This window comes from Pagrus major, chromosome 7 (assembly GCF_040436345.1).
Source record: "Pagrus major chromosome 7, Pma_NU_1.0".
Lineage (NCBI taxonomy): Eukaryota > Metazoa > Chordata > Actinopteri > Spariformes > Sparidae > Pagrus > Pagrus major.
In genome coordinates, this window is record NC_133221.1 from 33,509,139 (window position 1) to 33,532,825 (window position 23,687).

General features: G+C 41.0%; 1 protein-coding gene across 1 annotated transcript in view; it reads left to right on the plus strand.

Annotated features, from left to right (window-relative positions):
- Positions 1–23,687, plus strand: part of vps13d (vacuolar protein sorting 13 homolog D) — a 134,786-nt gene that overhangs the window by 21,733 nt on the left and 89,366 nt on the right. The window contains exons 8-23 of the mRNA XM_073470564.1: positions 59–229; positions 1,224–1,324; positions 1,498–1,666; positions 2,923–3,024; positions 3,777–3,966; positions 4,207–4,386; positions 6,362–6,492; positions 6,651–6,705; positions 7,596–7,775; positions 17,719–17,849; positions 17,934–18,066; positions 18,182–20,452; positions 20,584–20,735; positions 21,803–22,858; positions 23,246–23,336; positions 23,472–23,598. Coding sequence (XP_073326665.1) covers positions 59–229; positions 1,224–1,324; positions 1,498–1,666; positions 2,923–3,024; positions 3,777–3,966; positions 4,207–4,386; positions 6,362–6,492; positions 6,651–6,705; positions 7,596–7,775; positions 17,719–17,849; positions 17,934–18,066; positions 18,182–20,452; positions 20,584–20,735; positions 21,803–22,858; positions 23,246–23,336; positions 23,472–23,598 — 5,240 coding nt within the window. The remainder of the gene's footprint in view (positions 1–58; positions 230–1,223; positions 1,325–1,497; positions 1,667–2,922; positions 3,025–3,776; positions 3,967–4,206; positions 4,387–6,361; positions 6,493–6,650; positions 6,706–7,595; positions 7,776–17,718; positions 17,850–17,933; positions 18,067–18,181; positions 20,453–20,583; positions 20,736–21,802; positions 22,859–23,245; positions 23,337–23,471; positions 23,599–23,687) is intronic.

Here is a 23,687-nt window from a genome sequence, read left to right on the forward strand (position 1 = left end):
TCTTCAGTTCAAGAGACAAAGTTCCTATGAGTGGCCTGATTGTTTTCTAACTGTACAGGATGCAATGACCCAGTGTATGCAGAGCCGTGAGCATCAGTACATCTTTGAACCAGTGTGTGCCTCCGTATTGCTTAGAAGAAATGCCTCCAAGGAGCCTCTGAGGTCCCGGAACACCCCACGGATTGAAGGCCAAGTTCAACTGGAGCCCATGTCTTTACGCCTGTCACAGGTCTGTATGAACACCTCACATTTTGCTTTCACAACAGTGGGAGATGAAGTACCAGGATATATCTGTGAGTGAACACACATGATCTTTTCCCTTTTTCAGATTTTCCATTTTAAAATACATGCTTATGTAAAAATAAACAGTTGGAAATGTTCGCTTCATAAATACCAGACAAGACAACATGGCGTGTTGAAGATGAAGTCACGTAACTTTACTTTACATGTGTGTAGTTGAGATCAAAATAAAGACTGAGTTCGTAGAAGCGTTAAATTCTGGTAAATGTGATTCTTGGGAGAACCCATTAAAATAATTTACATTTCCCGAGAAATATAATCACAGGAAAACACATGGTACAAGCTATCACCGATCAGCCAGAAATGAAAAGGATTGACAGGTGACCTATATTGAACATTGATCATCTTGTTACAATGCAATGTTCTGCTGGAAAGTCTTGGGTCCTGGCATTCATGTACTGTAGATGCCACTTGACATGCATTACTCGCCAAACACTGTTGCAGACCATGTACACCCCCTCATTGCAACTGCACTTCTTGATGGACAGAAGGACATACCAATAATAATCATTGAATAAAAACTCTGAATGTTAAGAAAACATGTTTTTAGCTGAGAAATGAGTATGACTAATATGACTGGCCATTGTACACTTGATTCTACCCTCCACAGTGTTTTGTGAACAAATCAATAACAGGCAATATAAGGAAATGTAAAAGCATAACGAGCCAGAAAAAGACATGGATAAGGTGGGACTGCTGAGACTTAACATAACAGCATTGCACATTGTGAACTTTGAAGTCTTTTCATTTATTACATTGATTGTGTGGTTGTGTTGGTCTGAGATCATGTCTACTGCACCTGCCTTTTACAGCGAATTTCAATTTCACTTTCCTCTGAACCCCAGCCTGTGTTTTACTGATCATTTTATGACACAGGAGCAAGCAGACAGAGTAGTGACTGCGTATGTGCTTGTTGTCTTTAGGTCCAGTACCAGCAGATCATGGCCTTCCTCAAAGAGCTGGACCGCCGGGAGAGAGAGCTTCTTTACAAAAAGTGGAGGCCTAAAGTCCCCATTTCTGGGAAGTAAGTTCACACAGAAGTTCTTACTTTAAAAAACTTCTTTGGACACAAATAACTCATTTGGACTCTGTACTTTCAACAGAGTAAAATGAATGATCCAACATACTGTATTGTTTGTGTAATAAACCTTTGAATCTTTGAATCAAATTTGAGCTTGTAACTACTATTCCCTGCAGCTGCCGGCAGTGGTGGTTGTTTGCCATCCAGGCAAACTTGAATGAAATCAGGGAGCAGCGGCGGCGAGGCAGCTGGGACTTTGCCCTTCAGCGGGCAAGAGACACCCAGACCTACACCAGCCTCTACTTCCGAAAGCTCAAAGGAGTCCCCCTGAGTCCTCAGGAAGAGGTACAGAATCAGAATCAAGTTAATTGTCAAGTATATTTTCACATAGAGGGAATTTGGTATTTTGGTACTTAACAATAAACATAGTAAGAGAAAGAAGAAAAAACTATATTGAGCATTACAAAAGTCAATAGTAAATAGAAAATAGAAACATTGCTATAAAAATATCCTAAATTTATATAAAAATATGGGGAAAAAAATCTTTTTAGAGAAAAGGGCTATACAAAGTGTTTCCTACAGGATATTGTGAGACTGTGGTGGGTGGACCTCAAACATCTATGGGGGCTCAGGCGGCATGTTCCCCTCAAAGACAATTTTGTACATTTTTAAATTAAAGCTCCAATATATTGGACTAAGTGGCATCTATCGGTGAGGTTTCAAAATGCAACAAACAAAATACCCCCTGCCTCATCCTCCCCTGGTGGTGGTCACTAAATACACAAAATACCTCTCTAGAAACAGTGTTTGGTTTGTCCATTCTGGACTACTGTACAAACATGGTGGTGCAACATGTTGGACTCGGTGGGAGAGGACCTGTTCTCTCTGTAGATAAAAAAAGGCTCATTCTGAGGAAATGAAAACACAACAGTTCTTAGGATCAGGTGACTGTACAGTGATGAAAACACAATTATAAACATTATAATACATTACTACCAATAGACCCCCCTTTTCCTCCCAAAATTTTACATGCTGGAACTTTAAATGTATCGTTGTGGTGTAGTGACAGTAAAATTGACAGTCTAGATCTATGAAGAACTTTGTGCAGTGTTGGAGATGAGAGAGGAGGAAAGAACTTGAGGACCACAAGTGTTTGTGTACCTACAATTAAGGAAATGAATATAGGCCATGAAACACTCTGCATTATAAAATGGAGCATACGTCTGCCGGTGAACAATTTCCTTTTCTAAATCCCATATCATCTTGGAAACATCCGCAAGTGGATCAGCCTCATATCCTGCCCTCTACACACCCACATTCAACCATAAATGCGCAATGCAAAGCGCCTCATGAATGTTGATGTATAGAAATGAGCCTGCTGATCAGTGGTTCTTCACAGTAAATTATAGCAACAACCAAGAGGAATTTTTCTGACACAGACATCGATGTGTTTGGTTAGAAAGCTCATGTTGTTGATTCTTCCCTTCATTCAGACTGGTGATTCTATACATGCAATTTTGTATGTCCCAGTGACTATCAAAAGTAAGGTTATGGCTCTCTCCTGATTTACTGTCCTGATGTGTGCATTTGTTGTCAACTAGAGTGAGCTGGAGCGAGTGGAAGAGGAGCAGACATTAGAGGAGCTGCAGAGTCTCAGAGAAATTGTCCACGACTGGTTTCGAAAGCAGGAAGAGATTGCGGAGGTAAGTTTAGATGATCCATACTGGTGTTTACAATTAAAATGACAAAGCATCAATTGTCTTTGTGGCCCTGTGGTAAGATAAAGCCCTTCTGCCTTACAAGGCACACTGGATGTGTGTCCAGCGCTGCTGCGTGACATTACCTCTCTATGTTCACAGGTTAGACTGTTCACACTGGATGCATGAGACACGCTTCTCGCATGTGTCAAGCGTGGCTGATTTGTTGCATGATCCAGAGATTCAGAGTCTCACCTATTTCTCAGTAAAAATCGACCTGAAAACGACCTGTAGACAGTCATATGGACACCATACCAGTGTTTCACTACAGTTTTAATATCTGTATGTATAGAATATTTCACAGACATGAAGAGAATACACACAACAGGTGAGGGGCAGTTTGTTTTCTGTGCACTCCCTTTCACTTTCACTCTCTCTCCCTCCCTGTCCCCCCCTCTGGCTTTCTCACCCTTTCAATGGGGTAAAGGAAAATCACATCATCATATTTATTGATAATTATCAAATGCAAACTCCATGTAAACAGATAGGGCAGGAAGGAGCCATGCTGCAGCAGCAATGCACCTGCCGCGCAGCACGAAGGCATCCAGTGTGTCCAGCCTGTTAGGTTAAACTACTGTTAACTACACTTTGCTTTCAACTGTTTGTGTGTTTTCCCTGATCTACAAAATATATCTCTGTTATTTGTTTTTTGTATTAGTTAGTTTCAGCCTATGTTCTTCCACTGTCCCCTCTTCCAGAATTTGCGAGAGCCCAGCAGTGACCCGCAGCCTTCTTCACCCACCACATCCATCCCCAAGAGTGGGAGTTCAGGGATGATCCAGTACCTCCAGTCTTGGTTCCCAGGCTGGGGAGGTTGGTATGGAGATTCCCAGGACCCAGACAGGCCTGAAGCACTCCTGCCAAGTCCTTCCTCCTGGGATATTCTGGGTGAGAAACTCTGAGAAGGGCTGACGTTGATCACAACGTTGGTTTTATTCGAATTACATATTCTGTCACATTAGGTAATTCTGAATGGGGTGAAATAAGTCTAGACTCGTGTATTAAAAGTTTTCACCTTGTATTATGTAGTGTTGGTTTAAGTCTTATCCCTGCAGTGACAGTTAGCTTAATGATAGAATATCCAGGCATTCTGACTGCGGACTCAATGATATAATGCTTCCTCAGCAGAGACAGAAGACTTGTTCGATCCGTTGGAGGACTCTCACACTCTCAACACATTCACCAGGCGTGATCACCTTTTTGCCCGGCTGGAGTTCTTATTGGAGAAGGGCGGAGTCACGCTCTTCCACCAGAACAGGACAGGGGACACCCTGCAGGAGAATGGGGTCATCCAGTTGGAATTCTCAGGTACGCAGAAGCAGTTTTTGGGCCGATGAAACATCTTTTAGGGTTTGCTTTGTCGTAGTTTTTCACAATTATACAATTGTTACCAATATGCAAGCAGTAGTGTTGGATGTTTTTTAGTGCAAAGACAGTAAGGTAGGGCTGGTTGATAGGATAAAACCTTATATTGCAGTACAGTATAAGTAATTCTATATCACCATATAGATGATAATTGCGATACTGTAAGGTGCACAGATAAACTAACCAGATATCTTTTTTTGGCTCATCCTGTACATTTTTTAATGTTGTAAAATTCAAAGTTCTTCATAAATAATGCAAAATAACAATATTGGTACATCTGTTAAGAAAATCTCTGACCTTTAACACATTTTTGTCATCTTACTATTGTAGCGATCGGCACCTTTAAGCACACACCCCTTGCGTCACACTCACACTCACTCACACACACACACGCACACACACTTCTCAGCTTAGGAAATAACTATGCTGGCTTCAAGTCAAAATGGCGCGCAGCTGCTCACCAGAGGAAGAGGTCTAGTCCGTCCCCACAGTGTGCATTGTAGCTTTTCCAACCCCTGGCAACAAGCCAAAAAGTCAATTTTTCTTGCGTTTACCTATTCGACATAAGTGGATTACTTCTCTTCTCCAACCTCTACACCATAAAGTCACTGGAAAGCCACCCAGCTCCCAGGCTACATGGGTCCTTTTTGTAGGGTTGACTTATAAACTAAACAAAAATAAAATAATATAAAATAATAAATTATTATAAAATAATAATAACAATAACAATAATAATAATAATAATAATAATAATTGTTATTATATTATAATTACTATTATTTATACTCTGACTGGCACCCCAAAAAGTGGCACCCCAGTCTAAATGGACTTTGGTAGCCAACAAACCAGTTTTGTGTTCACAAACACCACACCCTAACTTTGACACAAAATAAAGGCCTACCTGAACGGACCTCAAAAGGAAAGCACACACTTGAAGCAAACCAAGATTTATTTGACATTCAAATATCAACAACAGCACTCTGGGGTGAAAAAATGTGAGACCACATTGAAAGTCTCTAATATTGTCAAATAAACCTGGAAATATTCAAAAAGTAAATGAAGGTGTCAGAAGTCAAATTGGGTCTTTCTCAGCATAGAATCATGTATGGACTAAAGGTTTCGGATGGGGCAGTGGATATAACTCTAAAACACTTTACAGAAACTGGATCAGTTGTATCTAATGCACGATCAGGCAGAGCCAGAGTGAGCACACCATCAGAACATCAGTACATCAAGCTTAGTTCACTGAGAAATATAGAAGCAACTTCATCACAGATACAGAATTTACTAAATGGACAAAAAATAAACAACACAAGACACCAATCAGCAAAACTCAAAAAAGGGGAAGTCTCAAACTTGGATTCATCAGTGAATAGGACTTTTTTCATCATCCACGGGAGGTGGGCTAATTTCAGACCACCTCCAGTGTTTGTCCTTGTTTCACCTCCTGTAAAGTGGTTTAAAAATGGGATTGGTTGTCTTTATTATTATTATTATTGTTATTATTATTATTATTTTATTTAGAGTTTCATGCACTGCCCCATTAGAAACACTAGTGTGTGTGTGTGTGTGTTAGCTGAGAGATTATTTTTAATCATGGATGCCCCAAATACTATCAACCTGTTGTGCTTATTAAGGTGCAGTTATAAAACAAAGCAAACATAAAGCACAGATTATCAGGAGATAATGTGTGACATCTTTTAACCAACTCTTTTTTTGGACCTGTGGCGTGCAGATCTCTGTGACCTTTAAGAACACGATTGCAGTAGGCATGTGCACACACTGCATGTTTGATCTCCTTCATTGTCGCTAGTATACGTCACTTTCAGTAGGCACCCATGCATGCTGAAAAATTGTCACTATAAAAATCTCTTTGAGAAATGTTCTTGTTTAATTTACTGTGACCATGTTTCCACAGGAGTGAAGGTGATTGTGGAGTCTCTCCCTCGCTCTGAGTCCTCCCTGCTGTCTGTTAAGCTGGGAACTTTGTTCCTGAGAGACTTGACCACTCAGGGCACCATCTTCCCTGTCCTGGTGTCTCCCAAAACGGTAAGCAGTGATGGAAAGATTTGGACAGGGAGTTGATAATGTTGAGGAAAGTTAGAAATAAAGGTTAGAAGAGAATTGCAGCTCTTCAAGTACATGATATTTATATTACTTTCTATGTTATGTTGTATCACGTTTGTAATTTAATTCCCTTGTTGTAGGACAAAGTTGTTGTTGCCATTAACCAGCCATCTGGTCAGTCCAGCAGTACCTCTGGTAAGACTTTTGTTTTCTGTTATAAGAAATGACTGAATAGTCTGAAAGAGGCTCTGACACATATTTCACTAAGAACATTCAGCTGGAATTCTGACAAAACAATGAACTCCAGCTTCATAGAAAGAAGCATTTATTTTAGTTAAACTGAAGGGGGTTGATTGTTCAAACTACGGACCAATAAGTATGTAGGAGCTTGTTTACAAATTGTTTACTTCAGTAATTGCCACAGTCTAAACATTTTTTTAATTTTAATACCGATTTTAGTGTTGATCGAGTCAAATTCAAAAAAATCTATTCATATTACTCTTTTAAAAAAAAGTCTGTGCCAAGCACAGGCACACTAAATGGTGGAAACACTCGAAATTCCACCATTGTGGACTCATGGTCCAAAAAGCCTTTTAAGAGCACTCTGGAGTAGAGGAAGACTTTTGTCTTGGTTCTTGCAGCCAACAACAGAGAGATTGGCTGCTTTGCTTGTACCTTCCACATTTTCCCATAACAATGTCAGTCAGCAAGTTGTGTAAGACTGCCACCTAGGTGGAGAATGATCCCCTAGCTTGAGGTGGTCTTATGTTTCATACAAAGCAGATAAGTTACGGAAGGTAAAGGCTGGACTACAAACGAGGCATTTCTAGAAGTTCAGGAGCAGTGTCACTGTGGGAGAAAATAATTATCTTGTAATGACAATGCCAACCTTTACGGCTGCTCACAGGGCTTTAACTGTTACTCTTGATTACATAATACCAGTTCAACATATTTTACAATGTGGTTGTGGCAATAATCAGATTTGGGTGGCTGCACGAATAACAATGCTCCATAGTCCCACTAGTGTTCACTGAAATGTTTGTCTTTTATTAGATACCGTATTTGTTTGGTTTTTCTGTTCTTAGGATTCAATGCAGAGAGCTCTTCATCACCAGTGTTTGAGATGATTTATGAGCGTAACCCTGTAAGGTGTAAGTTTGAGAGAAGACTGGAAGTGAACACTAGTCCACTAAACATCATTTACAACCCACAAGCCATCAAAAAAGTGACTGAATTCTTCTATAAAGGAAGAGTTCATACCTCAGGTGAGTACTCAAACCCCCTGTCCTTTGTTGGGTGTGCATACATTTTTGTGACAAAAATGTGGAATATGATTGGTAAATTTCACATTGTAGGCACATGTGTAAGTGTTGTTGTTAAAAGTGAAAGAAAACAACACATTTAAAGATGTCCTCTCCAAAAAATAAGATAGCAAAGAAAGAAATGTAAAGGATCAGTGAGAATTTTGAGAGGTGCACATATAGAGAATTGATTAAGCAAGCCCCAAGATAACAGTCCTCAAATTTGATAACACAACCAGTCTCATGATCAACTTAATTAGATGATGTTCCAAACAGTTGGTGCACTCCTGAAATACATCATCTTTGCTGACTTACTTAGCTCTTCTTGTTCGCTCTTTTGGACACTGCCGTACTGCAGGGCATGTTATTAAAGCCCCTCATACTCTTTTCACACAAAAAACAAAAAGCTTACACCCATCAACGTCTAGCTTTTTTCTTCAATGTGAAGGGGTACAATCTGCATTCACTCCCACGACAAATGGGACATCGGCTGTTTACATTTGGCCTGTTTATATATATATATATATATATGTGTATATATATATATATATATATATGTATATGAATGTGTGTGTGTGTGTGTGTGTGTGTGTGTATGATGTATGTATGTATGTATATGTGTATATATACAGTATATATATATATATATATATGAATATGTATATATATATATGTGTGTGTGTGTGTATATATGTATGTATTCATTTATTTATTTATTTATTTATATATTTGCGTTTGAAAGAGAGACTGTAATAAAAGATATTTAAAAAGTAACCACCGTTAAATTTGTAGTGGCTTTCATCTCGGTATCCAATCCTTGCCAGCTGCATGATCTGTACAGTGCATATTAGGGGTGTAACGGTTCTGAACCGAAACTGAAAACCTTGATTCAAAGGACTTAGGTTCAGAAACTCATTCTATCTTCCGGAACCTTGGTTCATCCCCGCCCCGCCCCTACCGCACACGTGTGTCAGGTTATTTTCATTTCTGCAAGATGGCTAATAAACCTGAGCAGATCCCCCGGCCACATTCCGGTCAGCCGTGTGGAGACATTTTGGGTTTCCAGTTGATTCTAAGGAGGATGGCAGTCGCGTCCTTATCAAAACGCACGTAATTTGTCGTCTGTGTTTTATGAAACTTGTTGTGGGAGGGGCTGGCAACACTTCAAACATGCAAGCGCATATGCGGAGACATCACCCCGACACGGAGCTCACTCAGCCCAGCGGAGCAGCAAATAAGAAACCACAACAGCAAACTTCACGAGGCCTTTAAATGAAGCTTCCTCCGAACTCAGAGTGAGCAAAAGCAATTACAAATGCTATAGGGGTTTTCATGGCATTGGATATGTGCCCCTTTTCAGTTGTTGAGAACCGTGGATTCAAACATTTGCTAAGTGTCCTGGAACATCGATATGACGTACCAAGTCGACCGCATTTCAGCCAAAATGTGTCGCCAAAACTTTATGAGGACGTGAAGGCTAAACTGCGAGAGGACTTAAGCAGCGCAAAATTCATTGCATTGACTACTGATGGTTGAACATCTCGCGCAACGGAGAGCTTCATCACAATAACGGCACACTACATCACCGACAACTGGGTAATTAAGAATCCCGTTCTTCAGACACGCGCTGTGTATGAAAGTCACACAAGTGTCCATTTGTCGGAAATACTACAGGCAGCTGTATCACAGTGGAAGATTGACAGACCAAGCGTCACCATTCCAGTGACAACGGACAACGCCAAAAATATCATTAATGCCGTTGAAGCATGTGGATTTTCTCCAAGCAGACTGGTCTTAAGAGAAGTGCTTTTTATTTATTTTTGTTAGACCTCAGAATGGTGTAAGAAGTTTTTCATTTTTATTTTATTTATTTAGACAATGTCTTAAGACAAATGTTTATTTTTTGTATTCCTGGATAGTTAAGAGATTAATAGAAGTAGTTTTTTTAAAAACGTTTTTTTATTGTGGACTGGTCTAGCGTTATACTTAATACTTAAAGTTAATATAACTTAAGTAATGTCCATGTTCTTGATATTGCAATGCAACAATCCTTTAATAAAATCCAGACATTTTTTCTAGAAGTTTTCCAAAGGTTTTTCAGTATGTTTTTAACCGAGGTTTGAACCCAGTGCCGGCCCTGACCAATTTGGTGCCCTATGCAAGATTTTGGCTGGCGCCCCCTTGCATCGCACTCAATTTCACAATCAATTTTCATACACGCTTGAATACATGCATGTATTCAAGATTTTATTTCTTTTAAGTCAAAAATATCACACCAAATAAAAACTGAAGAAAGAAACAAGTGATAAATTAAAAAATACAATATAAATAAGGTATTGCACAAACATGTTAAAGAATATTCTATTTACATACAAAATAAAAACAGTGTATTCTTTTGCAGCACAAGCAGTGCAAGCTATCATTCTTTTTTCCTTTTTTTTGTCTCTTTTTATTGAGTTCTTTCAACAGATACATAGTTATATTTTAGTTCAGATATACACAGAACCCTCTTTCCTTTTTTTTTCTTAAACTGAATTACATTAACAACAAGAACACACAAATGCAGCAGGACTGACAAACCAACAGAAGCAAAAACAAAAAATAAACAAAGACAAAAAACAAGAGAAAAGTAAACAAACAAAAAAACAAAAAAACAAAAACAATCTATACATATATGTATCCACACACACCACCAGATAAATACTTTTACATTCAGGGTGCTATGACATGCTGTAGCCAGCTCCATTGTCATTAAACAGATAGGACGAAGTTCAGATTAGAGGAGTCCACTGTGTCCAATACGGGTTGCCAGATCCTAATAAATCCGTCCACATTGTCATGAATGGTGTAGGTCAGTTTTTCCAGAGGGAGTATTCTCAGTACCTCCTTGTACCAATCGTCCAGTGTAGGGATGTCCATAGAAATCCAGAGCTTAAGAATGGTCTTTCTCGCTGCATACAAGAGTATTCCAATCAGTTTAGCATTAGAGTTGTTTCGTGCACTGTCCACCTTAGCCGCTAAGACACACAGAAGAATAGACAGCTGACAATCATATCCAATCAGGGAAGCCACTTCGTCTCTCACTTCTCTCCAGAAAGTTTGTATCTTTGTACATTTCCAGAACATATGTGCATATGTACCTATTTCGGAGTTGCATTTAATACATGTAGAAGAATTCAGACCAAGTCGGCCCCTCAGCCATGGTGTACAATGAAGCCTGTGTAATATTTTAAATTGTCTCTCTCTATCAGTATTACAGCACAGAATGGTATGTGTGTTTTCTATTACTGATGCCCATACATTGTCTGTTATTACACATTCTAAGTCAGTCTGCCACTGTCTTCGAATATGGTCAGTAGAATAGTTCAGATGCAAACCAAAGGTTTCATAGATGTGAGAAATAAATCTCTTTGGTATGGTTTGGCTGAGGAGGTCTTCCAGGAAAGACGTGTTTACAGCATGCAAGTTTTTTGATAGATAATGCCTTATTTGCAAATATCGAAAAAAATGAGACTGTTGCAAAGAATATTTACTCTTCAAGCCCTCGAATGATTCCATTATTCCTCCGTCATAGAATTTTGCAAGCCGATCTAGATCATTCTCCTGCCAGAGTCTAAACACTATATCTTGGCATGAGGGGGGGAAATCTGGGTTTCTCCATGTTGGGGCCAGGAGTGAAAAATGCTTTTGAAGCTTGAAACAAGCCTTAATCTTATTCCATGTATTCAATGTATTCAGAACAATGAAGTTATTTTGAACCTCCAGTTTCGCTTTCTTATGGTTTACAAAGGGGCAATCTTTCAGTGACAGTATACCACAGTTTCTAGACTCCATATCAACCCATGTATTTGTAGCATCTGGATTCACCCATTCATATATGTACCGCATTTGTGCTGCCCAATAATATAGTCGGATGTTTGGGACTCCAAGGCCCCCTTGGTCTTTGCTTCTCTGTAATTTGCCTATTTTCATTCTGACCTTTTTGCTCTGCCAAATGAATCTTGTAAAGATCCTGTCCAAATCTATGAAAAAGCTATTGGGGATTTTGGTAACATCTGTAGGGGATACAACAACCTGGGTAATATATTCATCTTGAGCACGCTTATCCTACCTAACCAGGAAACAGGTAGGGTTCCCCACCTATATAAATCCTCCTTAATGCGCGTTATAATTGGTTGAAGATTAAGTTTAACTAATTTCTTAAGAGAAGGACTAATTCTTATTCCAAGATATGTTGTTTCCTTGATTGACCAGTGAAAAGGAAAGCCATTGGGTGGAGCTGAGCCTGCCAACGCACCAATGGGCATGGCTTCAGTTTTAGATAAGTTCACCTTAAAACCTGATATGTGTCCAAATTGTTGTAGATATTCGACCAGACATGGGATTGTGGTATCTATGTCCACTAAGTACAAGAGGACATCGTCCGCATAAAGCGAAATTTTATGTACTGTGCCTTTAACATTAAAGCCCTTGATCAACGAAGTAGTTCTTATGAGTTCTGCTAAGGGCTCAATAGCTAAAGCGAACAGGAGAGGACTAAGTGGACATCCCTGACGGGTACCACGCTGCAATGGAGAAGAATCTGAGCAATAAGAATTGGTGATAACAGCTGCTTTAGGCAATCGATACAACAGTTTCACCCAATCGATAAATTCTGCCCCCATTTTAAATTTCTCCATAGTATAAAAAAGAAAAGGCCATTTGACCCTATCAAAGGCTTTTAAAGAGTCCAAAGATACCACCAATCCCTGTACACCGCTATCACTGGCTAGCTGTATTATGTTCAGAAGCCTTCTGATATTATTAGAGGAGCTCCTTCCTTTAATAAAGCCTGTTTGATCAGGCTTTACTAATACCGATATTAGTGGTTCAAGTCGCAAAGTCAAGACCTTAGCTAGCATTTTTGCATCTACATTAATAAGTGATACGGGTCTATAAGAGGCTGGGTCTTCAGGGTCCTTGTTTTTTTTCAGAATCAAACAGATGTTAGCTAATGACATTGTTTCTGGTAGACAGTGCGTGATGTTGAAACTGTCGTCATAGGTCCTGGCTAGGTAGGGAGTAATCTTACTTTTAAAGACTTTAAACCATTCCACCGGAAATCCATCTGGGCCCGGGGATTTCCCACTGCGCATTAGAGCCATTGCCTCTAATATTTCCTTCTCCTGAATGGGTTTCCCCAAAAACTTCTGATGTTCTTCAGTTAATGTTGGCAATTTAATTTTGGAGAAAAAATTGTCGAGTTCCTCTTTGGTGCTATTGTTGTCCGATTTATATAATGACTTATAAAAAGATACAAAGACAGAGTTAATGGTTTTCTTGTCAAAATACCTTTTCCCTCTTGGATCTCTAATCCCCTCTATAGTATTGTTACTCTGCTTTTGGTTTAGTAGGCGTGCCAGGTAAAATAATGATCTTGATGCTTTCTCATCGAGAATTGAATTCAGCGCCGCTCTAATTGTTTGTATTTTAATGAGGTTTGCTTTAGTAGGCCTAGATTTATGGACGGACTCTGCTGTCTTTAAGTCTCGTTCCAAGTCGTTTTGCCTGAGAAGCAGTGTCTTTTTCCGATGCGACATATATGACATTGTCAATCCCCGTAGATACGCTTTTGCAGATTCCCATAGAAATTCAGGGTTCGTATCATTATTGTCATTCATCTCAAAAAATGAATTTATCTCTGCCTCCATCATTTTTTTAAAGTCCTTATCACTGAGTAGATATGACGGGAATCGCCACCTCTGTGTTCCAGGTGTAGCTTCATTTATGACAATTTCCAGAAAGACTGGAGCATGGTCGCTCATATGTATTGGCCCTATGCTGCATGTAAGCACTTGTCCCATTATCTGTGGAGGTATAGTAAAATAATCAATTCGAGAATAGGAGTTGTGTGGATTAGAGTAAAACGTAAAATCTTTGACTGATGGGTTCAGGGTTCTCCACACATCTGTCAGATCAATATCCTCTAACATTTTAACTAATGGGACACCTGTACTCAATTTTGTATGTGTATCTACTGGGGACCTGTCTAATTTATTGTCCAAACAGCAATTAAAGTCCCCACCCAGTACTGTAAAAGGACATTTGTATTCCTCCTGTTCCGCTGCTACCTTTGTCCAAAATGAGGAGGGTGGTGAATTGGGGGCATATATGTTCATCATAGTGACACGTGTGCCGTGGATAGTGCCATGAACCAGGACATATCTACCCTCAGGGTCTTTTTTACATGTATTAAGTACAAAAGGGGGTGGTCCTATGTATCAAAATAGCGACTCCTCTACTGTTAGAAGAAAATGATGAATAATAAGCCTGGCTTACCCAATCGCGCTTTAGTTTCATATGCTCTTTGTCCAATAAGTGTGTTTCTTGTAGAAAGGCTATCTGCACCTTATCCTTTTTGAGAAAGCTTAATATTTTCTTCAGCTTAATTGGATGATGGATCCCTTTCACATTGTAAGTACAGAACTTGATGCTATTTATACATGACATTTACCACTCTTTTTTGTTGTTCTAGAAAGACTCTGTCCTAACAATAATCCGGCCAAACCTGACCTCAGCCCACCCAGTACGAATGAATATCCCTTTCTGGTGGTGCTAGATGAGAACCAAAAACTAAAACACAACAAAACTAATAACAAGAAAAAAGAACTTAAGCACATACATACCTGCTGTAACATTGACATTAACATCAACCTGTCTGTGGGGCACATGTGAAACCTTTTGGCCTCTAACCTCTTTCCCTCCTTTCTTAACATTAAAACTAAACACACACTGGTAGGATAGAACAGGGCTCCCCAGACTATATGTGCAATCTATACATATTACAGAGATAACAGTTATTCGGTATACACCGTCATCATTAATGTTTCTGTTTTTGCTTACAACCTATGGTATTGTTGCACAGTTAGCAGCACCCCTCTGCTCTCTAAGGGTTAACTCCTGACAAAGGAGAATGTGCCATGAAACTTAGAATGAGTCCTCATTGCTAATAAGCCTGTCCTTATTACACATAAGATCGAGAATCAGATAACCAAAAGAGCAGTGGAATCATTATTTCTTTAAACACATCTTAATGGTGTTACTTAATATTAATACATGCAAACTTAATCTCAAGATAGTCTATTCCACTGAATTAAAACATCAGCCATGGTACCAACTTAAACTCTATATAGGCACAGTCTATAACAGCACTTATCGTGTCCATTGACCTCCTTTGTACGTTTCAGCTGCACAACCGTCATAGGTGAAGAAAAAAAAAGATTGTTTAATTCCAATGTGGATCACGCTGGATTTGTCCATTATGTCTTGTCCATACGCAACTCTTCAACATACCTCTCTGCATCTGCTGCGGTTTTGAATAGTTGAGCCTTGTTACCGTGAGTGATGCGCAGCATCGCAGGGAAAAGCATCCTGTAGGGGATCTCCAGTGCTCGGAAAGACTTCTTTACCTTCAGAAACTCACGTCGGTTTTTTTTCCACCGCGGCTGGAAAATCCTCAAAGAAATGTATGCTGTTCCCGGAGACGACGACTTCACCCATGCTTCGTGCCCGTTGCATGACCAGTTGTTTATCTGCGTAGTTGTGAAGCCGAATGTAGACAACCCTGGGTCTCGTCAACTCCGTCCGGAGTTGTGCAGGGCTGCGGTGGCATCTGTCCATCTTGATCCGGTTTTTCACCGTGAGGTTCAGGGTTCTTGGCAGCCACGTCTCGAAGAAGTCTTTGGCGTTGTCTCCTTCTGTGCATTCTGGTAGGTTGATGATCTTTATGTTGTTGCGTCTGGACCGATTCTCCTGATCCTCCAGCCTGTTGATAGCCTCACTCAAGCGCGCCTCGGTGTGCTCAAGTTTAGCTAGCAGCTGTGTCACTGTGTCCTCGGTATCGGAGATTCTTTGTTCTGCGTCCTCCACCCTCCTCTCGACAACTTTTACATTTTCATACACAGAGCTCACTGATTTAGCTATCTGATCGAGTTTCACGTCCAGACTGGAGCTAAGTTTAGCGAACACTCCTTCACTTATCTTCGCCACCAGGCTGTCTATTTCTTCGCCTTCCGCCATCTTATCAAGTCTGCCGGTCTCCGGTTTCGACTTGTTTGATTGAGGTTTGGATCGCAAAACTCGTCTGTTCTCGGGTGTTTTTGTCCAATAATCAAGCAACGACATTACTCTTTCAGTGGTGCTATTTTGGCAGTATAAAACTATCTCTGAAATGTTAAAAAAACATGATCAGTCCAGGAGCTCCGTCTTCGCACTCCTACCCTCTTCGCGTCACGTGGCCACCCCCCTATCATTCTTTTTTGAGTACATCAGCCAACTTCTTTTGATTTTTTCCCCACTGACTAAGACTCTGGTAAAAAAGTCATGTGGACACTTTCTCCCAGCTTTGTTTTTTGGAAATGTGTAACTGTTTTTTATAAAGGGGATGGAAAGCAGGACAAGCAGGAAAACACAGCCAACAGGTTAAAATAACACCTGAACAGGCCTAATGTTAACTTTCCAAATGTCCCTGATGAATTTAAGGTGGAGTAACATTAACTTACGTCGACTCAGCTATTTACTGATTATTAAACAATGCTACTATCGTCCAAAGTAAGCTAGCAAGTTAACACTCTGCTCCAACAACGGTAACTACGATGCATTAAACTATTAGTTTAATTTACTTCATCACATTGACGTTACTGTACCTCTTTCTTTTTCACGTTTTTCCTCCTCTTCTTTCCTTCTTTTCCTTCCCCGGGCGCCGGATGGTTTCAGTCTTTTGGACATTGTGGTTCTGCTACAGTATCAATAAATGTCTCTCTTGGGTCAGGGTCCGATCAGATTCAGGCAACTCCCCTCTCGACCCCACCCCCCACCCTCACAGAGGGCAGGTACAGTGCAACGAGCCAGGAACCCAGAAAAAAGGCCTCTCCATTATTTAATAGGCTTTGCTATGAAGTTATGTTGCTGTGGGCTTATATAATATTTCGAAATAATATGAGTAATAGCACTCGTAAAAAATAGTATTATTATTGTTAAATGCGAAGCCTAAGGGCTACTGGGTAGGCTGAAGTATATTTGAGAGACCCATAGATGAGGCAGGAGTCCAAGTTCAGAAAGCAGAGCAGATTTATTTTCTTTCCATTTTTTTGCAGATTTCTTTATAAGGTTTCTTATGTGTGGTTTAAGCTCTGCAAATAGAGAACAAAATGATTAAAATAGGTTCAAATCGCCTACTGTATATAAGCTTCTCAGGTAGGAGCGCTTGTATTTTCCTCCCTGCCTTCAGTGAGATCAGGTGACCTTCTAGATGGGGACTTTTGACATTTTTTTTTTTTTTTTTTCTCCCCCCGTTTGCGGTGCCCCCCGTGGATAACGGCGCCCTTAGCATTTGCCTATACTGCCTATGCCCAGGGCCGACCCTGTTTGAACTGAACTATGAGTCAAAAACTGAAGTTCGAACCGAATCGTGGGTTTGGTGAACCGTTACACCCCTAGTGCATATGCAACTCTCAACAGAGATGGGAAGAAGCAAGATGTCTTACTCCTCAAAAATGTCTGTTATTAGCTCTGGAAAAAACAATGTGTCTAATTCAGAATTAGGAATTGAACCACTGACCTGGCTGCTCTACCTCCTGAGCCACAGTGATCCTATTTTTACATCACAATTCATACTGAAGGCAGTTACAGCACTTTAATTGACTAGAATAACAAAGTCAAGCTGAATTATAAACAAATACATTTACTTATGAGAAATAGATTCTCTTGTTTACTCTTATTTTACTATTAAGTATAGAAGTCCATGAAATCTTTCACCACCAATCCAAAAAAATGCAAATGCAAACATTACCTCCTCACCTCATTTACTTTTATTACCTTTGAATACCAGTGGATATTTGTAATTTAAATATGTTTCTTTGATACCAAGGTTTTGGCTATCAGTCAGAGCTGGAGCTGAGAGTGGCAGAAGCTGCCAGGAGGCAGTACAACAAGCTGAAGATGCAAACCAAGGCAGAGATTCGACAAACCATTGATCAGCTACTTGTGGGAGAGTTTATTGTAAGAAAGATTAACTGGATAATGACATCAAATTAATTGGCAGTTGAATCATCTCTAAATACCACTGATGTGTTTGCTTTGTAGGAGAACAGTAAGCGTTGGACCATGAAGTTGGACATCTGTGCACCCCAGGTGATTTTCCCTGATGACTTCCAGTCAGGGGACCCGATGTTAGTTGTTGTTGATTTAGGCAGAATTCTCCTCACAAACTCTCAAGGTAAAACAATCAGCCATTTTAACAAAAAAATAAAAGATACACCCAAATATATTAATTCTTTGGCCTAACGTTTTTAACTTAACTTAATACATGTTGTTATTCATTTTCTTTGAAGATGACACGAAGGCCAGCTCAAAAGCTACTCAACCTGAAAGAGATGATATGAGTGATGATGAGTACCAGACACCCCTTGCCACCCCACCAGAGTCTCCACCACCTGAACTAGACATGCCTTTGAAAGAACAGCTCAAAAGTCTTGAACCTCCCAGCCTCAGGTCTCCTGAAAGTGCATATGCCTACAGCAGAAAGCTTTATGAAAAGTACTCCTTGTCCTTTAAGGACCTGCAGATAATGGTTGGTCGCTGTAAGGATAACTGGAAACATCTGCAAGAGAGTGAGGTAGGGCCTACTCATGTGGTGGAGAAGTTTAATGTCCTGCTGCAGCTTGAGCAGCGACTGCGATACACATCAGACCCCCAGCTCCCTGGGGCTGTACTGTCAGGAATCCTACCAGACCTCAAGGTTCATATCAACCTTGAGAAGATGACTGCTCTTAGGAGTTGTTTGGCTAGGCTAAGTAATTCTTCTGTAAGTGAAGGAGACAAAAGCCAGGAGAGAGGCCCAAATATAAGGTGTCCTGATCCTCTTACCCTCCGCCATGACAAGATCTTTCAGAGAGAGGACAGCTCCTGGAAGCTGCAAGGTTCAGCCAAGAATCTGACCCAGAGCGTGATGACTTTAGAGCAGCACACACGGGAAGTCCTTGTGGAATCACGTCTACTTTTGGCTGAATTTAACATAAACTATATGCAGCTTGGTATAGAGAGTGATGGTCGCTACATATCTGTTCTCAAGGTATTTGGTACAAATGCTCATTTTGTCAAGCGGCCATATGATGCTGAAGTCTCTCTGACAGTCCATGGACTTCTGTTGGTGGACACCTTACAGACCTATGGCACAGACTTTGACCTCCTTGTGGCTTCTCATAAGCATCTCAGTTTTGACATACCTACGGGCAGTCTCAGGGAGAGCCAGCCTTCATCTCCTGTGTTGTCTGATGGCGGGTCTCCCCAGCATCAGGGCCACCATACTGAATCATCCTCTGGTATGGCCACGGAGAGAATATCCCCCTTCAGTTCTTTTCTGAAAGACCAGGAGGCCCTGATTAAGCTTGAGTACCAGTTTGTTAGCTCAGACTGCCCCTTCATGAACTTAGACAGCTCCCTTCAGGTGACAAGCATGCAGGTCAACAACTTGGACATCATTCTCAACCCTGAGACCATGGTGGAGCTACTTAAGTTTCTCCAGAAGTCATTCCCCAAAGAGGAAAGCGCCTGGACATCATCAGTGCAACAACATACAAAACAGCCTTACAGTGAGGAAGGGGAGGGGACATATCAGGCCACCTATGATCAAAACAAAGAGCTGACTGTTGAGATCCACCGCCTTAACCTGCTTCTCCTCCGTACCGTGTCCACTTGCACTGTCCTGGGTGCTGAGAAGAAAGGGTTGAAGATTGCCACTACCAGCATCACTGGCACCAAGGTCAATGTGTCCATGGGCAGTCGGTTGGACATCAATGGTTCACTTGGGTCCATGCAGTTGGTCGACCTGACCCAGGAAGGAGGCCGAAGCCAGTTTGTGGTCAGCATTGGCAGTGTTGAGGAAAGCTCCTCAACTCTTGGATTAACATTCCTTGCTGACACAGGTGGTTCTCCCTCAGAGGCTTTAAATTTTTGCCTTTTGGAGAAATCCCATGGGGAGTGTTCCTTGCAACTTCAAATGGCATCCTTGCACTATAACCACTCAGCCAAGTTCCTGAAGGAGCTGAGTTTGTCTGCCAATGAGGTAGAAGACAATTTCCGCTCCATGCTGAAAAGTGCCGCTACCAAAGTGTCAACAGTTCTAGCTACTAAGACAGCAGAGTACAGTGGTATGGTTTCACTCTTTGAGACTCCATCACGGAGAACTCGGACTCAGAGTCAAAGCTGGGCTTATCCATTTGAGGAAGAGGAAGATCTTCCAATGGAGGAGCCTGAATCCACATTAGACACATTAATGGTGAAGCTGACCCTTAACATCAGCATTGAATCACCAGTTGTGTCTATTCCCCGTAAACCTGGACACCATGAGCTATTGGTTGGTCATCTGGGAAGCATAACAATACAGAATAGTGCCACTGGCCAGGGCTCTGAAGGAGAGAGGTTGCAGGTGTTGGTGGAGGATATTCGACTGTATTCACTCAACATGAGTCATTTGTCTGTAAAGAGGACACCCAGAGGGGATACAGCTGGCGGCATGTCACCATCCCACAATGGGAGTACCAATCAGGATGAACCACAGTTCACACGTCATGACTTCTTTGAATACCTCAGCCGCGGTAAAGGTGAGAATCTTAAAAATTGTAGGGACAGTTGTATTCCAAATGTAATATTCTATTTGGCAATGCAGAAATGCAAGCATACATTTTATATGCAGCTTGTCACACAGGTTCACCTATTTTATTTTCTTTAACAGCCTTCCATATATTGAAAGACACCACTATACAGTTTACCCTGGAGAAGGTCCCCATTGACGAAGAAAACCAGTTTACTTTCCTCACCGCAGAGGATCCCTGCAAGAGCACAGGGTTGCTGAGAGTTCAGGGCAAATTTGTCAACCCTGTGCAGGTATACACTTTATTAATACTACAATAAATGTAATTTGGTATTCAAATAATGGCCATGTCTCAAATAATAGCAGCACTTATATTGTGGCCCAACAAAAGAAGACCAGTTGAATTCCTGACTTCCAATGTAAATGCATCCCAGTGCATCTGCTCAGAATCCATGGTAAACTTGCACTGGTAATTAGGGCCAGAGCGCCAACCATCATTGTAATGCCAGGAATTATTATTAAGGGTCCAGGGACCATCTACGCAGTGATCAGAAATATTAAGGCACTTCCAAAAAATATGAAAGTGACAGTGAAGAACCCTTGTATGCTTCAATGAATATCCTAATCAGACTCATCTCTCTCTCTCTCTTTGAGAGTCTTTGACAGTTTTGATATTGTTGTCAAAGTAATTTCTCATTAGACGAGATCTGTAGAAATTGTGTTCGCTCAAATTGTAGGTTTCTGTGAGTTTTTGTTTTATTATACTGTATGAAGTGATGCCCAAATTTGTCCTATGTTTAAATCTGTTGTCCAAATCAGCTGGCTTAAATTCAATGTCAAATGCTACCCAACATAATATTCATGCATTTCTTTCAAATGAAAAGTTCTCTTTTAAGTTGACAAACATAATTTCTGTAAAGCATGGCACAATTCAAATGGGATCAAAAAACTATTTGTCTCTTGCCATTCATTACCATACATATTTTCCTAAAATAGGGTCCCACGTTGTCTCAAGTTTGGTGTAGATTAGACCATGTACATTACAACAACGTCCTGTTTCATGGCGAAACATGCAATGCCATGGCAACACTGTTCAACGAAAATCAAAAGTCAAACACTGTTACATCATTTATTTTATCATACCTTTACATATACTAATATTCTTGTTAGTGCATGGTTTTTGGTGAACTGCAATTCCAGCATAGCTCTCCTCCCACCTTCAACTTGAGGTGAGGTGTCATCGTCTCATTAGTTTAAGTGAAAATATCAGTGTGGGTTTGCAGGGCATTTAAATTACATTTTTGATATGGGGCCACTGACTGGTTATTAATTGCATTTATGTTTGATTCTCTGGTGATAGGTGTTCCTGTGCAAGCCTGTGTATGAACAAGTCCTTCAGACACTGGACAATTTGTTCCTGATTGAAGAGCAATGTGTTACCCCCAGCCAACCACCGACACCCCCACCACCAACTCCTTCCTCCACCAGACCTCACCGCTTCCCTGACCCCCAAGGAGGGCTATTTGCAAGGGACCCTCCCCATATCAACTTCTCCCACTCGTCACTGTCCTCTGCGTTGCCCTTACAGTCTCACAAACCCGTTCTTCACTCTCCCTCATTCACTCAGCTTAAAGTCACCTTACATGTGGCAGAGTTACAAGTCCAGCTCAGTGCTGACCTGACCCAGGGTTCCCAGGGCTTAGTCAGCCTGCGCTTCCAAGATCTGGAGGGTGACTTTACCAAAGACCACCCTCACCTACTGGCAGTCCAGCTGGCTCTCCGCTCACTGCTAATGGAGGACCTTCTGGAGCAGAACCCTAAGTCTAAGTACAAACATCTGATGGTGTCTCGTGGAGCTCACAAGCCCTCCACCTTCAGTCCAAAGGAGTACCTTTCCCAAAGCTGTCCATCAGCATCCAATGCCCTCTACCCAGACATGCCACGATCACTGCCTGCCCACATGGAGGAGGCACAAAATGTCTTCCAGCTCTACCAGAGGCATCCTAGCACCCCTTCAGCTAGCCGTCGCAAATCCAAGAGGGACCCAGACTGTCCCAGCACTCCACCTCCCTCTCCTACCCACCACACAGCCTCCCCTCAACCACTCCCAGATTTTGATGACTCACTAGTTCATATCAATGTACTACTGGTGGACCAGAGCCATCCAGAGTTCAAAACACGCTATGGTAGTGTGGGAAGAAGTGTGGATATTGACTTTAACTGCCTGGATGTATTGATCACACTACAGACCTGGGTGGTTATCCTTGATTTCTTTGGTATTGGCTCCACAGCCAATAATCATGCAGTGAAGTTGCACCCCAATTCACCTGAACCTGTGCCAGGACACCCTCTCTATGAGCCAGACATCAGTGAGGAGGAGACAACACAGGCTGCCAACACTAAAGTGGACCTAAAGGTAAGTTGCTTGACCTAGTGCATCAAGTTGGAGTGGTTGGGCTGTCCAAATACACCAAGTCAGGTAGGTAGGCTGCAGTTCCATGTTCATGTACAGTAGCAGCGAATGTTGTTGTGAACAATGTGTGAATGGATCATGTGATTTCTTATGCCACTCCAAGCAGCATTTTCAAAAGATTGTTCAGATTTATTTTCTGGCCCAATGTTGGAATGCACTGATGTACTCACTGCACAGTGATACAGTAGTACGAGCTGTATCATTTTCAGCTCATTGTTATTGTATGGTAATACAACGCCCAGTGTGGTTGTCTTGCGGAAAATATACATTTAAAAATCATTTCTGAGGTGGATGTTTCATTGCTAAAGTTGTCCATGTTTTTATTTTTAGGTTCACTCGTTATCTCTTATACTGAACAAGAAACTCAACGAGCTTGCCAGAGCTAGTGTGTCCAAATTATCTGCTCATCTGGAAATGTTGGGTGTGTATGAACATTTTCATATTCACCTTGTTTAGATAAAACAACCCCTCCACACAACATGATTTTTTCAAGGTTGATTCATGAAAATAATTTGATGTTTAATATATTGCAATCATGTTATGTCTAATATTTCAGATGGCGACCTGGAATTACAAGGTAGTTTAGGAAGTTTGTCCCTAAGTGACCTTACCCCACATGGTGATCTCTACAGAGAACGCTTCACCACACAAGGAGGGGATGCCCTTATTTTCAACATCCATAAGTATATATATATATCTGCTCTGTGTGTGTGTGTGTGTGTGTGTGTGTGTATATATATATATACATATGTATGTATATATATATATATAT